The sequence below is a fragment of the Perissodus microlepis genome, chromosome 20 (assembly GCF_051167445.1).
Source record: "Perissodus microlepis isolate ML-2025 ecotype Zambia chromosome 20, ASM5116744v1, whole genome shotgun sequence".
Classification (NCBI taxonomy): domain Eukaryota; kingdom Metazoa; phylum Chordata; class Actinopteri; order Cichliformes; family Cichlidae; genus Perissodus; species Perissodus microlepis.
In genome coordinates, this window is record NC_140480.1 from 1,351,890 (window position 1) to 1,368,554 (window position 16,665).

The following is a 16,665-nucleotide window of genomic DNA, read 5'->3' on the forward strand; positions in this document are numbered from 1 at the left end:
CAACTGATTCCTGTCTCCTTATCTTATCTGCTAAAATGTGGTCCGGCTGGTTTGTTAGACACTTCCCTCCAGCTCCCAATGGGCCTCGCTGCTTTTTTATTTATCGGCTACATTGACAGTACTAAGCATTCATAATAATTTCATGTTGCTTCTTCAGTGTAATGTCTGCTTTTGTTGCAGTGTAATTAGATAACACGAACGATAATGGCATTTTGTTATCGACTTGCTGTTTGCTTTGGTGCTGAGTGTAGCTGAACTACTGCAGACAAAGCAGCAAAGTCAAAAATTACCTGTTTGTTTTCAAGTTTAGCTGCTTCCGACACAGGATCGGCAAATATGTATCGAGATGAAAACCTTAACATCATACCATTTCTGTTGGCTCTGTCGGGACTTCAACTCCCAGCAAGCACTGCTCTTAAAAACAGCCAAAGCTGCTTTGTCTCTACAGGGTATTTTTCTTACCTGACCTGCTACATTTGTCTCACTGACTTTTTTTCCTCCTCCTTTCACTCAGGATAGAGGACAAATGAGTGGGACAGGAGATGAGACCAGGGGAAGAGAGTGCAAAGCTCTTATAAGGAGCAGCAAAAAAGACCATTCACATAGAGATGAGAGCAATTAGCTCCATAGTCTGAATAGAGGGGTTCAAGGGTGGGTGTGTGTGTGGGAGGGGGGATGCAGAAGCCTCTTAATAAAAGCTGGCTATTTAACTCAGCAGCAACTATTCAGCTATTCTCTTGATAGCTTGTGAGGCTTAGTGTTTGTGTGGGTGTGCCGGTCATCTATGCAGAATACGAGGCACAAAGAAATCATGTTTCTGTGAAAGGAGGATGTTGTTTATAGTGACCACCATGACTTTTATTTATGCAGCACATGACAGAGAAATATCCAAACCATTTAAATGACTGTAAATGCTTGAAAAGTTCTCGCTTTACAGAAGATAACATTTCTCTGGACAGACCACAGGCTGCAGAGTGCCTCACTGTGGCTTCTCCTGTCAGGGTGAGTACAGCAGGAAACCACAGCTGGCTCGAGAGGACGTGCACAGCGTGTCCATGTGATGTATTCTTTACTCTGCCCGTTGCTTTGGCTTGCACATGACACAAATTGTCAGGTGGAGGTGAAGAATGAGCTTAATCAAGCACAACTCAACTTAATAGACATTTATTGCAGCCTAATTAAATCAGCGTTGATATTCATTTTGCTCACAGTGTTACTGTTGCAGGATACCATTTTTCAATATCTTGACCTCTGTGCTTCCCACCAGCTGTGTTCTTGAAGCCTGGGATCAGTTTGGAAGTCACAAAAAGCCAAATTTCTGTAGCGTAATAGGCGAGACATTGCCATTTTTGCATTTTATGACACTGTGCATTCATTCGGTTTTATATAAGCATACTAAGAGTTATCATTTGTTACATATTGGTGGAAATTTTAACATTTCTAGTGTTACCTTGCTTGCGAGAGGAACATAGTTAACTGTAGTTAACAGATAATTAAAATAAAAAGAGCCGTTACAGGCAAGTGGCATGACTAAAGCAGCGCTTCCTGCTAAGCACTAATCTGTAAAAGTGTTGATGTAAATGAAGGGGGTGCTAATACTATCCCTCAGTCTCTGCAGCTGCTGATGGTGAATGTACAAAGATAAGGCGGAGGGAGGAAAGATTATGAGTGTGAGATGATCCTCTTCACTGAGTGCATCATGTCCTGAGAAGCTGAGGAAGTTTTAAGCATTAACAGCTCTTCTCTTTCCACTAAAGGCCCTGTCTTTTATACGTGTCCTTTCAGTTCTTTCTTCTCTCTGCACACGCCACTTTACCCACTTCTCTTGGAGTGTCTTTGTATTTCAGACCGCTCTTTTCAAGTTCAGGTTTCATTACATTGAACTTTTAAAAAGAGAGAGAGGTGTAGCTACTTAGTTTTGACTTGGAAATAAAAAAAATGTGTAAAGATAGAGATAGAGAGATGTGTGTGTGTGTGTGTGTGTCTTTTATTTTTGGCATCTTAAAGAAAAGCTTTCAGTAGAGAGTCTCTGTTAATACCCGTTATAGAGTTGAAAGTTTCATTTTTCAGAAGTTAACCTTTGCAGTGCACAGCTTGTAACTTTCCACAATCAAGATAAAACTTCTTCTTTTTTAAATTAAATCATCAGCTTCAGATTTTATTTACTTCTACACTGCATATAGTGCATTTAATGAATGCTTTTGGTAATGTTCAACCTCTGACCTTGCCTCGCTTTTCTGTGGGTTTGTATTTCCATATCTGTCAGCTGAGTGACACCAAAGCCAGCACTGGCTGTGTTTGTTCTGTTTTCTGGCACGTCTGAATTATTCACCATAGAGGTGTGTTATCTTTCAGTGAAGCGCTGGTGGACAAGCCGATAGCTCAGAAGCGAATAACGGGATATGAAGGACAGCCTAGCGTTTCCCGAGAGCTACAGATGGTTAACCACAGCTGTCTATCTAAAAATGTTTGCGTTTCAGCAGTGAGCTTTTTTTAATACCTTGATTTCCTGGAGGAACATTTTGCAGTTAATTGGCAACAAGTCAGTAACATGACTGGGTATAAAAAGACCATCTTAGAGGGGCAGAGTTCCTCAGAAGTAAAGATGGGCCAAGGGTCTACCATAAACTGTGTTCTTACAGAAGACTGAATATCTCATCTACGGTACATAATATCATTAACGAATCAGAGAATCTGGAGAAATCTCTGCAGGCAAGGGACAGGGCTGAAAATCAGTATTGGATGTCTGTGATCTTTGGGACCTCAGGCTGCACTGCATTAAAAACGGGAATGATTCTGTCACTGTATGGCCTCAGGAGCACTTCCAGGAATCACTGTGAATACAGTCTGCCGTGCAATCCACAAACGCCAAATCCACAAGCACCAAAGCTGTTTCAAAATGGACTGTGGCTAAGTGGAAAACTTTTCTGTTGTCAGATGAGTTGAAATTTGTACAACAGCGTGGCTTGGCCTGCGTGCAGTCCACAACTTTTTTTTTTTTTTTTAATTTTTATTTGTTACAAAGGGAAAAGACGAGGAGAGCGCAAAGGTCTGTGGCTAACATCTGGAAGACCATTCCACTTTTTTTTTTAAATGTTGTCTTGTTGTGCAAAGGGAAACCTAAATTTTTGTGCAAAAATTGGCAGTTTGATAGTCCAATAAGTTTTCTTTTTTTATTATTATTTTAAAAAAAGGAAGAATATATACAATCTCTGTACAAAGTCATCTCAAATAACATCTGAATCAAAATTAGACGTCCTGGGTGGCACAGGGTTGCCTGAGTTGCCTCACAGCAAGCAGATTCTCAGGCTGGTTTTCTGCCTGCATGCTTTCCCCCGGCCTCCTCCCACGTTCTGAGTTGTTAGATTATTTGGCGATTCTCAGTTGGCCGTGGGGGTGGATGCAATATAGATAAAGCACTTAAGTGCATAGAATGAAGTGCTGTTTGAATATGTGTGTGAACAGGTGAAGTGGAATACTTGGAGTTGTCACTAAAATTAGAAATACACCATATAAGTGCCATAAAATGCTTTTAAATGTGAAAATGCACCAAAACCCATCAGTGCATTGTTGTTTCTTTCTTTCTGTTTTCTTAACAGTAACATTTGCTTTGGTTTTGCTGCGTTTCCCATCGAGCCACAAAGTATCGGTCAGATCTCTGGATGTGTCCGACTCTTAAACTTGCCCTTAATCTTACAGTGGCATATAGAGAGCAGCATGACAGCCACTCTCATTGGAAAATCTGATCTGCTTTTCTTTGTATCCAAGATATCCACGGGCCAGACGGGGAGGGCTTTCCATTTTGCCCCACTCCCTCTCACCCCCACCACCATCTCCCTGAGGGTACAGTGTGACCCATACAGGCACCCAACTGGAAGGATCATACAGCTTCCTTTGCCTACACCACCCCCTGCACCCCATTATATCTGTCCTTGTTAGCCCATCACTGCCCACTTAACTTGTTTTACGTTATTACATGACATCAGTCTTACTTATTGACCTTAATAAGAGGAAAAATCGAACCCATATACTTCCTAAACATGGCCTACTTCATGTATACGAGCACATGAATTTATAAGCTGCCGATTCAATTGTATCTCACATACGTGAAACTCATAGAGTCAGCATTATCTGAAGTTGAAATAACTTTAAAGTTGGATGTTTGTGGATTTCATTATTTATTAGACCTAAATAAAGCAAGAACCACCCACAACCTCTCTATGTCACACAGGAAGGCTTTTCACTGGGAAAAGAGACAGCGAAGTAGATTTCTGACAGGGGACTTCATATTTCTGATGCAGTCCTGTATGCACTTGTGGGTGCATGCATGTTCTTCAGTACTATTTTTGTGTGTGGGGGTTGAGATGATGTGATGACGAGTGCTCCAGATTTCAGTTTGCCAAATGTTTCAGTGCAAAAGTTGGGTATTTAGAGCAGACAGTGCTCTAAATAAGGTTTCTGTCGCTCTGAATATTTAATCAAAAGACATATTATGAGACACAGAGCTGAATGAGCCCAACCTCAGGTGGTAACCAAGCTGATGGAGCTTTGGTAGTTGATGCGATAAATGGATTCAAGGCGATATCCAGTGAACTGACACAGATTGCTTTCTTTCTGTTGAAAGTATGATACATGATTGGCCCTACAGGGGCAGACAGTAAACCACCGCACAGACTTGGAATGGTTTGCTATCTTGATCAAGGACACTTTGATAAAAGTGGAGGCTTGATGCCTCGGGGACTTAAACTCTGGCTGACCAGGTGAAGGAGACCAGCCCACATTTGTGAAACAAAAATAGGAGCGCAGGGTTTAACCTAGTTATTGTAGCACAGTCACAGACTTGCACTTAATAAAGAAAAGCTTTTGTAACGATGATGAAATGATCACACCTTTGATCATAGATGATGGTGTTTTTAAATGATGTGCTCCTTTATCACACTGTTTGCCAACCAAGCACTTCTAAACTGACACAGCTTGCAGCTGTGCTCATTTAGAATGAAAGTCACCTAAGAATGTCAGGACAACTAGTGGTAAAAAAGAAAAGTGACGCATATTTTAAAGTGCAAGACAGTAGAAATGAACCACGTCTGTTTTAATATTACAAAATTGATGTTTATTTTATATATTTAGAAGATACAGGGTTCATTCTTCTCTCTTATTGCATATGGCTTCATAAGGTTATTTCATGTAAAAACTATTGAATCCTTTACTTGAGCTATTTTCAAAGTGTCTGTAAATATTGTCTTTAAAACAGTTTTAATATTACTTTTATGTTTACTATTGCTGTACGCTAGGAAATCCAGATCCTCTTCTCTTTTTATTTTAAGCATTTAAGAAGGGAATTACTTTACACATTAATGTTAGCTGACATATTTTCCTTGTCATGATCTCTTTTAGTTGGGATGAGAGCAGCTCCATCAGCAGTGGACTGAGTGACGGTTCAGACAACCTGAGCTCTGAAGAGTTCAACACAAGTCCCACTCTCAACTCTCTTCCTACCACTCCCATTGGCTCCCGCAGAAACTCAAGCATTGTGGTGAGTGACACACAAACACAGCACACAAAATAGAGACGCGCAACTGTTTGACACAGACGGATAAGAAGTGCGTGCATTGATTACAGTAGTATTGATTAAGCTGTTAATCCACAAAGGTATTGAATGCACACACTTTGTCAGTGTACAGAGGACACACACACACACACACACACACACACACACACACACACACACACACACACACACACACACACACACAGGCAGGCAGGCAGGCAGCAGGACCCTGGCATCACAGACAAAGCCTGATTAGTTATTCTGCACACGCCCATAATATCTGTCACATCTGCAGCAATCAAAGTTTGCTGCAAACACACTGCACTGCTCCATGGCGTGTCTCTCTTTTCATTATATATATATGTATGAAGATGTGTATATTTTCAGAAATGTTTGAGCTTAAGAAGTGCTCACTTGTTAAAAGCTGAATTTTTCAGATACATTAGGAACATGTTCAACTAGTGGAGGAGTGTCAAATTCAGTTTGGGTGGAAAAAGACAACCTATTAAATGTTTCCTTTCTTTTAGGTTAACCAACAACTAGCTAGTGTACTAATCTGTAATAATTTTAGGTATTCTAAAAATCTTAAATCCACTGGATTGAGCCGATTCTGTAGTTGTGGCTTAGTTCAGTGGTATATTCAGCTTGGAGGTAGAAGTAACTGTTGTGAGTGATCGTGGTTGTTCACACTATGCATTTATATGCTGTATGTATGCTGCAGTCCTTAGAATCTATTGCGGTGATGGAAGCATTTGGGACCAATGACCTCTGCTTAAAATCCTGTTTACAGCCTGGCTGAGTTCGTCAAGATCCATCTGTAGCTATATGGGTTCCAACTCTGTGTGTGTGTGTGTGTGTGTGTGTGTGTGTGTGTTCCCCGAGTGTCTGATTTAGGTCACACCTCCGCAGTGTGGTTTATGTGACTGAAGTGGTGGGTTTTTAGAGGGAGCGAGACAGCGAGTGAGACAGAGGGAATCAGTGTAACCATAGCAACCAAAGAGCAGGGATGCTGAGAGCAGAGGCTTTGTCTTTACCCATATACTGTAGGACAGGTCTAAAGCGAAGCCATCTGCACATACACACACATACAAGCAGGGCCATCTGCAGTCCTGCATCCGGGCCAGCGAGGCGGAAGAACCGGGGCGCCTCCCTCCACGCCTAATTGCAAGAGTCATAGCAACCATTACACCCCATGGCATCATTACCATGGCAACCAGCCATCACCCATCGTCATGCACCCCACATTGTATAATGCACATGCTCCGTGCCTTCTCTGCATTCTCAGCTGATGCGTTTCTCTTGGTCTTTGTGTCCCATTTCTCTGTCTCCCTGTCTCCTCTCCATCACTGCATCCTGTCCTTGTTTGTTGCTGTTCTTTTTAATTTCCTTAAAGACAAAGGCAAATCCATCCCTCATCTCCCTCCTACATATTGTATAACATCCTGGGCAGAGGCATGGGGGCGGTAGAGAAAGATAATCTAGGAAAGGGGGCACAAAGAGAGACGTTTTTGTGAGAGGACTGTGCAGAGTTAGGCTGTATTATATGTAGGTAGTAGAAAAACCTGGACTTGGAGGTGGAACAAGACCTCAAGTTAATACAGTTTTTCCTCATGCCTTTGTGTATTTGTGCATGCTCCTGTCTGCCTCACTGTCTGCCTGTTTGTCTGTTAATCATTTGGTCACAGCTATCTGACCAGATGTGTATCTCACCCCCACTACCCCATCTTTCAATAAACAAGGAATGTGTGTGAGGAAATGACAGTGTTTTATCAGCGAGGTCTTTCAAACAGGATACACACGTGTATATATACAACACACAGTCAGGCCGAGCTCCTCCTCGTGTCATGCAAACCTGCCCATGGGGTCTATTGGTTTTAATAAAAAATGGAATTCAGCATGAGTCCTCATGAGAATCAGGTGCAATGTCCCAAACACATTCTCTCTCACACAAACACACTTTCTAATCCGTTGTGCAACTGGCGACCTCCTGCAGCAGGAGAATAATCTGTAAAAAGTGCTGTTGTCATAAACCGTCACACACAATAGACCTTGGTTTTATAATGGCCTGATTTCCACGTGTTAGTTTGACATTTGACATTCTTATAGTTACGCAGTGTTGTCTGCTTTCTTTGTGTAGATATGTTTTGGGTTTTTGTTTTTTAGCAGTTTGTTTCAGCCGTCTCAGTTCACTTCTCCTTTTGAAGTTTTTAAACAGAGCTTACAACAGGATTTAGACCGAGGAGACGAGACATCCATATGTCGTTGGGTTGACGGAGTTGTGCACTGTCTGCTCAAAGGGCTTTAAGATGAGGCGGAGTGTGTGGATCTGTCTGAACGTCACATTTCTCCTTTTTGCAACCAGTAATGCACCTTTTAAGAGGTCCTTCACTCCAGTGTACCAAGCCTATTTTTCACAGTAGCTGCAAGAGGAAGTATATCATAGTTCTGAGGTTTAGTCTGAAGGACTAGGTAAAGGAGTAAGGTTCTTTAAAACTGGTGTCAACTTGGGTTTAATGTTTAACTTACTCTTCAGTTTTATTCATATTTATTACACAGCACCAAATCATAACAACAGTTGCCTCCAGGTGTTATATGTGTTACATTGTCCACCAAAACTACCTAAAAACATGTAACAACTGCCAAAATGCATATAATAGTTAAAATGTGAAAGTGTAGCTTGATATGATTCCACACACAGCAGATTTTTCTATCATCAGTTCTTTACACATAGGCTCAAACGAACACTACACAGGCTTTAGGGTAGAGAACCGTGTGAGTTTAATATCCAGTCTGACTGCTAGAAAGCTGCAGGGCTGTGGTACATATCTGAAAACTAAAAACATGACAGTTAGTTAGTTACATGTAAATACATGTAAAAAGCAAGACAGGCCATGCATTGGGCCAATTATCCATGTGCCATTTTCTGAATAGATTTAGCTTGTGAGGCATCTTTACTCTATTTTGTGGGATCTATTTTTTCATTTTACTGTCTTTACATTTAAAACCATGTTGTTGTCTCATTGGAAGAAAAAGTCTCTTATTTTTTTCATATTTAAAAGGTGACATGATGCATATGTGGGTTTTTTATATATATATTTCTTTTCCAAACCAGCTTTCAGACGATCAAAACACTCATAGATGAGCCTCAGAAGCGTAAAATTGGCAGAGCAAATGACTCAAACCTGCTAGATAGGGAAAGTAATTGCTGTGTACGTGTTCTGTTGGTCAGACTGCACGTGCTGGCTATCCAGACTTTTTTTGACGCAGTGTCTCAAAGCATGTGTCTGTCTCTTCTCTACTCTAGATGCGTACAGATGCAGAGAAGAGATCTCTAGTGGAGAGCGGTCTGTCCTGGGACTCCGACGATAACAAACCCAGCCGCAAGAGCCAGGGCAGCAGCATCTACGATACAGGAAGCCTCAAGTCCGAATCCGCTAATAAATGGAAAAAAACCCGGCCGCAAGGGGAGGGGCCGGAAGGTGGGAAGGGTGAGCTGAGAAAACCGCAAACCCTGGGTCAAGGAAATGTGTTGAAGAAAGGAAGAAACCCACCTGTGGGAGTCACTTCCCCAATCACACACACCTCGCAAACTGGGCTAAAAGTGGCAGGTGAGTGGCAAAACACAAATACTGTGTGTGAAAAGTATATATAGAACATATGAAATGGTTTCTTAACCTGACACGTCTCTCAGGCTGTCTTTAAATAGTCCTTTCTTTCTCTCACTCACACAGTCACAGACACACTCTGTTTCTGTCACACACTTTCATCCACAGCTGCAGCCCACCCTCTGGGCCTTTAGAAAGTGCTGCCATGTATCAAACACCCATCACCACCCACACCCTTACTGCCTGCCAGCCAGTGACTAACACACACACCACACACTGACCAACAGTGTTTTTCTTCCTATAGCCTCCTCCTAGCCAAGCGTTATTTTTGTGTTGAACAGAGATAATTTATAGTGCTAAAATAAGGGCCTTTATAAGAGCGTGTGTGCTTCTAATAATGTGTGCTGTGAGTGCAGCCATGACTGAGATTGTGCCAGCCTTAAAGACTGTCACCCATCACACTTAACACACACTCGCTGACACACAGAAAGAGCACAATGGTAGGGATTGTGCAGCTGCCTTTTGGGCACACCATCTGTGTGTTGTTTATGTATGCACACACAGACACACACACAGACTTGCACACATATAGACAACCGAAACAACAGGATATTAGTTGCAGTGTTATGTGCCAGTCCAGATAGCCAGGGGTCTGTGTAAACAGTCCTGTTTCTGTGGGACGGTGGTGCGTTTGCATTGCCAGCTGTTGAAATGACAGATATGCCAAACAAGTGTGTTGAACTCGCCTGTGATCTTTGTGCCAGGCTGTTATTGTTATCGATGTCAGCAGTATGAATCTGCTCGATGCGCCACCGAGTGTGAGGCTGTAATAAATCAGGCGGTGAAGTCGAACAAAAACAGATTTGGAAAAAAAAAGTTTGTTGTTGCTTGTCGGTGTGCGGAGAAGCTCCAGGGTTTAGTCACATGAGAAGCAATCATTCTTAGAGTTTCACAGAACGCAGTCTATCGCTGAGCTTAGGAGGGCGCTGTGCGTCACGGTGTGTGTGCCCCGTTTGTTATGCGTCTGCATTTTTGTGGAGTTGTAGGAGACGCAGAGTGTGTGACAGCATGTTGGGATGAGCAGTGTGATGCACTTCCATATTATCTCCATCTACTCCATGTGTCTGTGTACAGCACAGACCATACTTTTAGTAAGTGCAGAAGATAAAACGGCAGCTAATGATCATTTTGTCATTTCAGCTGCTGATTATTTTACCCAGAATTTTATGAGACAGTTGTAAGCAAATAGTTCAGAGAGGGTCTAATTTACAATTTGTCAGTGACCTACCCGTGTTATCCATAAAACTGACGTAATATCACACGTGCTCTGTTCGCTCCCGTTCTTTCATATTGCGCTTTTGCAGGAGCTACTTCTCAGAAAGTAAACATCTGCTTTACTGTGTCATCTCTAAAAATAAAACGGTGCGTTGAAACTGTGAAGCGCTCACAGATGAATTTGTGAATTGTCTCCGCATGACTGATATAGAAATGAAGACTTTATTAGGTGAGCTCATATTAGTGGAGCCCTGGAGCCTCGGTTCGCTCACAAAGGGCATCTTCTCTGTTATCCTTGTGAGTTATGGTGTACCAGGATCTCACAGTAAGCATGATGATTTTGTGAACTGTTTTTTGTCAGCTTTTTTTAAAAGTCTGAGCACACTGCATATTTTCAAGTGTTCATCATTATGTTATCGCTGAGCTGTGGACAGGTTGTATTTCTTTTTCCCTCTGTCACAGGAGACAAACTACAGCTAACGTTCGCCAGCCTCTTACGCACACACAAATAACTACTGATACTGTATCTTAACAACAACATATACATGGTCACACATGGTCTCGGTGTTATGATTGATGAGAGATGATTTCAGCAGATTTTTCAAGTCTTGCAAAAAAAAGTGGTGAGTCCCGGGAGACTGGTATTATTGACAAATAAGAGTATTAGGGTGGGTTTCCATACGTAACGAGCGCAGCATAGATACAATCTTTCCACTTTACCAAAGTGGCATTCAGCAGAAGAAGAGAAAGAGCATTTACACGTTTCCTTCCACTTTCCTTTAAGAGCCAGAGAAGCCAGTTTTTGATGATTTATTGAAAAAGGTTTCTCTGTCTGCCACTCGCTCTGAATTTGAGCGTTGTGCTCACATCTCCATATCTTCAGACATGTTGGCCTCTTGTGCTGAGAAACGTAGTGATTCATCACCTCTCCTACGCACTTACCGTGTGAAGCCGTGAGCTTCACTGTCTCTACAAGCCCGTGTCGGTAAATCAGGCTTCATTTGTGTCAAAATTAATACAATTGCCTGAGTTTTGTCAGTGTGTCTCAATGCCAACAGTGTGTGTTTCTTTAGCCCAGTGTTCATGGAACAGGCTACGATGAGGTGACACAAAGGATTGAGCTTTTGATTTGACATGTAAACCCAATTTTCACTTATATGAAATAACCCAGTGCTGTCAGTGTTCCCTTTCTGCAAGATCCAATCACTAAGAACTACAAGTGTGTGTGTGTGTGTGTGTCTGCTCCTATGTGTCTGTCTTTTGCGGGTTTATAAATACTCTTAAGTGTCTCCAGATGTCCCCAGGCAGCATGCCGGTAGGTCTCATTCAACAGCGGTTCTTTGACTCTGTTAATGCCTTGTATATAAACCTCACATAACTACTCCCATCAGATGCACATTAGGAGAGTGTTGGTAGTGTGGACTTGTGTGGGTGGTGCATGCAGTGCACATGTGTAATAGACTTTTATTCTCTTAATAACTTCCAAACAAGTCCATTTAATTTTCCAACTGGGACATGTTCAAATGGGGGACCCTGTTTCACTAAGTTGCCTCACCTTTCCCCAGTGAGCCTCCAACATGGGAGAAATGCAGTCATGTTGGCTGTTTGATGCAGTTTAGTGCCTACAGACATGCTTCATGAACGTGAACACCACTTTCCAGCACCCATGCTGCACATGTTAATTTTACCACTCTACAGCTGTGACTTCACTGTTCACTGACTGGAAAGCTTAAAAAAAACTTGCTGGAAGAAGGAAACTTTTTCAGTTCATCAGGATGGAAAAGAGGAGTAACTGCCTGATAACAGCACATGTGTGAGGGTTAAGCTGGCTGTGAGTCTGGTCTACAAACTGTCTCCTTGCTCAGACAGGGATTTATTTTTATCAGCTGACAGTCAGACATTGTAGGTGTGTAGATAAGATATTGTCTCCTAATATGGCGTGCTTAGTTTCAGTCATCATTTCACATTACTTTACTCTGTTCAAGCTGCTCATCAAGTTTTTTTCTTTTCTGCTTTAGGTACGGTGAAGTCTGATGGGAAGCCCATGGATAAGTCCCGTTTAGCAGTGAAGACTTCAAGTCTTCAGCGCTCCTCCTCTGATGCTGGTAAAGACCATCGAAATGGCACCGGAGCTGGTGAACAGCGTAAACCTCCATCCGGCCTGGTCAGGCCCTCCACTGGTGGAAACTTTGGCTTCAAGAAACCAACAGCAGCTACCAGTAATAGCACAAACAATTCAAGTCCGCCCAGTGTAACAAGTGCAGTTAGCAGTGGCATACCCAGTGGTTCTGCAACTGTAGGGAAAATTCCCAAAACGTCAGGTATTCCTGTGAAGCCAGGTGCTGGTGGTGGAGGACGAAAGACGAGTCTCGATGTTTCGAGCAGTGATCAGAGTGGTTTTCTGTCTCCAAATGCCAGAACGTCTCTGCAGTACCGCTCTCTGCCCCGCCCCGCAAAAACGAGCACCCTGACTTTAACACGGCCAAGCTCAGCTCGCCCAGTGAGCACCACCATGGACACTGGCTCTGGACTCATCAAACCCTCCGTCGCAGCATCACAGGGCTCAAGGCTCAAAGAGCCGGGCTCTGGACACAGTTCTGGAACAGGCCTGAGTAAATCAGGAGGACGTGGGATCCCCAGTCCCAGTCCTGTCAATCAAACAGACAGAGAGAAGGAGAAGGAGAGAGCCAAAGCTAAAGCTGTGGTTTCTGACTCCGAGTGTGGGGGAGGGTCTATGAAGGGAAGTCCTGCTCAGACCCCATCAGAGAACGGAGGGAAAGTACAAGGGCTGAGGCCCCCCAGCGGCGGCAAGAGCATGGATCTCCCATCTCCCAGCACACACAGGTATCAAAACTCATTAGCTACTATTTCCACATAAACAGACGGTCACATCTAAAATACACATTTGCTTCAACATTGTCTTTCTGTCCTTAGGTTGTCTGGAGTGCGTAGCCTGGCAAAGCCTCCATCGATGGCTCAGCTTGACAAGCTGAACTCAAACAGCCTGGACACTGAGGTTCGGGACACTTTGCCTCCTAAGATTCCTCCTTACTCTAAGCTTCAAGACCTCTCTGGTTCAGCAGGCAACTCCACTAGTTCTTGCCTGACCCCCAGCCCTGCCCCTGTACTAAATGTGAACTCTTCAGCCTGCTTTTCCAGTTCTGGCATAGGTTTGGGTCCCAGGCAGGTCACTTCCCTCGGGGTGGAAAGCAATGAAGGGAGAACCTCTCCCCTGCTCTACCCTCGGATGTCTGGGCTGCATCGTAGCTTGGAGTCTCTGCCACTTCAGATGAGCCTGGCCCCAGAGCCCCAGGAGAGAGAGGAGTATAAAGGGGGGGAGAATTTGACGAGAGGCTACACCACTTTAGAGTCCCGAGTCAAAGATAGACACGATGACAGCGGCCAGCCCTCTAGCTGGACATGCGGAAGTAAAGTCTCACTGACTCCCACAGACAGGTCAGTTCAGTTCTACTCAAATACGATCCATAATGCTGCACACACTGCATATTCAGCCAAGTCTATCCCAGGGTTTAAATAGAGGGCAACCGAGTAGCTCCACCTTTTGGTCAGTTGAGGAAGTGCACCAACTTTATTCACTGCTCAGGAAAGCAGAAGGGACGTGGAAGAGCTTTGATAGTCTGCAGTTTCCCCCCAGAATCGAGCAACCAGGTAGTTGTCATACAGACAAAGGGCATTTATAAAAACCAAGAACAACATGACGAGGAGATCCTTAAAAATATTGAAAATATTTAACAATGCTTGCTTAATCATCCTGGGTGACGAGTGCTGATGGTGATGATGAGTTTTAAACTAACCCTCTCTGCAGTAGCCCTGTGTGGATATGAGAATAACATCTTATCAAAACAAAGTTGGTGATTTAACTCTAAAACAAATCGTTCTGAATGTGATGTTGAATATGACAAATTTAGAGCCCTAAAGTCTGCGGGATAATTTGTCCCCTTTCTTAATGAGAAGGATAAAAATGTGTTTTTCTTAAACTCAGCCAACAAATAAAGTAAACAGTACACACACACACACACACACACACACTAAAGCAGAGAGAGATATGCTGAGGCTTGCTGGGCTGTTATTACTGCAGGGCTGTTATCAGTGTTGTACTAGCCCCACTGACTGAAGTCATAATTACTAGCTGACGCTGCCCATCTTCCAGTCTTACTGCGTTTCTTTGTGCCTGCTGTCTGTGCTTGAGAGTCTAATAACTCCCTGCACTAGTGATTAATTAATGACACTGTTTAATCTCCACAGCTCTCAGAGAGACAGAAACACGCTGCCAAAGAAAGGTTTAAGGTAAGTAGTTCCACACACAAACTTTAAATGTGTTTTTTGTTAAAATTGCACGCACAGGCACAGAGATTGATTGATAAGATGCCCTTTGTGTGGCAGATTATGTGGATCTTGCCCACAGCTCTATAAAACATCATTCCTGCTGCTCATTTCCCTCTCAATGAGCCCTGCTAGGAGCATTTTGTGCGTTTTGGTCGTCGAGATATTCAGCTGACTTTTACCATTGCCAACACTGACTTGGTCCATTAAACTGTAGTTTCAGCAGTGCCTCCCAGATCGAGGAGGATGGGAAGGAGAAAGGAGAGAGGAGGCACTCTCATACTATTCTCAGTATGACCGACTCGCTCACTCTTCCGCTGCTGTCGTCACCCACCTCCCTGCCCCGAACCTCAAAGACCAGCATGGGTGCGTAGATACACAAGCACACACACTATGATGGCAAATGATAAATACTGACACGCATACATTAGTTTGATGTGTATTGCAGAGCATTGGTAACTCTATTTCTTATAACAGTGCCGAGCCCGGTGGGCGGTCCGCCGAGGATGACTCGATCCAACAGCATCCCGACACACGATGCCTCTATGGAGCTGTACGGGGCATCACCTCTGGGCAGCACGGTGTCACTGGCTGAACGTCCCCGCAGCATGGGAATGGTTCGCTCCGGATCCTTCAGGGACAGGGAGAATGAAGATGGTGATTTTTCTGAACGTTTTTGTCATCTGATAAGTAGAATCTGTTTCACTTCATCTCAATTCTAATGGATTTGTTTTCCTTTGTGTGTGTGTTACTCTTATTTATGCTCAGTTCATGGCTCTGTACTCTCCTTGGCCTCCAACTCATCAAGCTACTCTTCGGTGAGTTTGGGCAGCATGCAGACTCAGGTAGCTACAGCTCAGCGTATGCTGTATGTGTGGATGTATGTTGGTGCAATGACGCTTTCCTCTTATTTCACTCTTTAAACACTTGAAACTGTAGCCTGTACCTTATTAGGCCCCGCTCCTCTCGTCTGTGTCTTTCCTAACATCTTTACTCTTATCCCCTATGCTGTCCAAGGCTGAGGAAAGGATTCAGGGAGAGGTAAGTGTTTTCTGTCCAGCTCTTTCTACTCAGCTGTTTTTTTCCCCCTTTCCCATCCACTCTCATCCTTGTTGTCTGTGGGAGAACAAGCCTGTCAGTCGTCATCTGCACCATCCACTCACTTGCATAATGTCCGGTTTAGTGGCCTCGGCTGTCTTATAATTGGAACATTCCTGCTTTTATTCACAGCAAATCCGCAAGCTGAGAAGAGAGCTGGAGTCATCGCAGGAGAAGGTTTCTAACTTAACGACACAGCTCACGTCAAACGTATGTACTTTCTGTCGATGCTGTTTTGCACAAAGCATGTTAAGCTTTTTTTTTTTTTTTTATTGCGAGACTTGCTTTTTGCATATCACACTACTCAAGTAATTGAACCTGTGTCATGTCGGTTATAGATCATCTCTCTGCACTTTCAGGATGTTTCTTATCTTTGCTGAGTCTAAGTAATGCTAATCTTCCCCTCTAAACGTAGCTTCACTACGCACACGTACACATGTGCCTCGCTCCTTCCTCCTCCCTTGTTTCAATTTAACTATCCAGTCAGCATTTTCAATGCGTCTGATTGCGGCAATAAAATGCAGGAATTATGCACCGCTTCATGCAGGAGACATCAATCAATCAGTGCGTGTGCACCCCCCCCCCCATTTTTTTCACATTGTTTGACCTTCTCATGTGAGGGCAGTGAATGTGCAGAACAGATGCGCGACACACAGCATGATTGTGTGCTGGATTAATGACTGGGCTGAATCCATTACTTTACTGTGTTAATACATTCTGTAAAGGAGAATAGAAAGTAATTTTCTCTCCCTCCTCTGGGCTAAATTGGGTGTGTGTGAGGAGATTAGCGAG

General features: G+C 43.4%; 1 protein-coding gene across 6 annotated transcripts in view; it reads left to right on the forward strand.

Annotated features, from left to right (window-relative positions):
• The window catches only part of nav1a (neuron navigator 1a), an 83,590-nt gene that overhangs the window by 57,361 nt on the left and 9,564 nt on the right, over positions 1-16,665 (forward strand). For 3 of the 6 annotated variants that reach the window (XM_084918199.1, XM_084918204.1, XM_084918203.1), the window contains 10 exons: positions 5,398-5,536; positions 8,856-9,159; positions 12,450-13,275; positions 13,366-13,887; positions 14,698-14,739; positions 14,993-15,141; positions 15,253-15,432; positions 15,544-15,620; positions 15,793-15,816; positions 16,006-16,083. In XM_084918199.1, coding sequence (XP_084774325.1) covers positions 5,398-5,536; positions 8,856-9,159; positions 12,450-13,275; positions 13,366-13,887; positions 14,698-14,739; positions 14,993-15,141; positions 15,253-15,432; positions 15,544-15,620; positions 15,793-15,816; positions 16,006-16,083 — 2,341 coding nt within the window. The remainder of the gene's footprint in view (positions 1-5,397; positions 5,537-8,855; positions 9,160-12,449; positions 13,276-13,365; positions 13,888-14,697; positions 14,740-14,992; positions 15,142-15,252; positions 15,433-15,543; positions 15,621-15,792; positions 15,817-16,005; positions 16,084-16,665) is intronic. The other 3 variants (XM_084918201.1, XM_084918200.1, XM_084918202.1) reach the window with 3 other exon arrangements.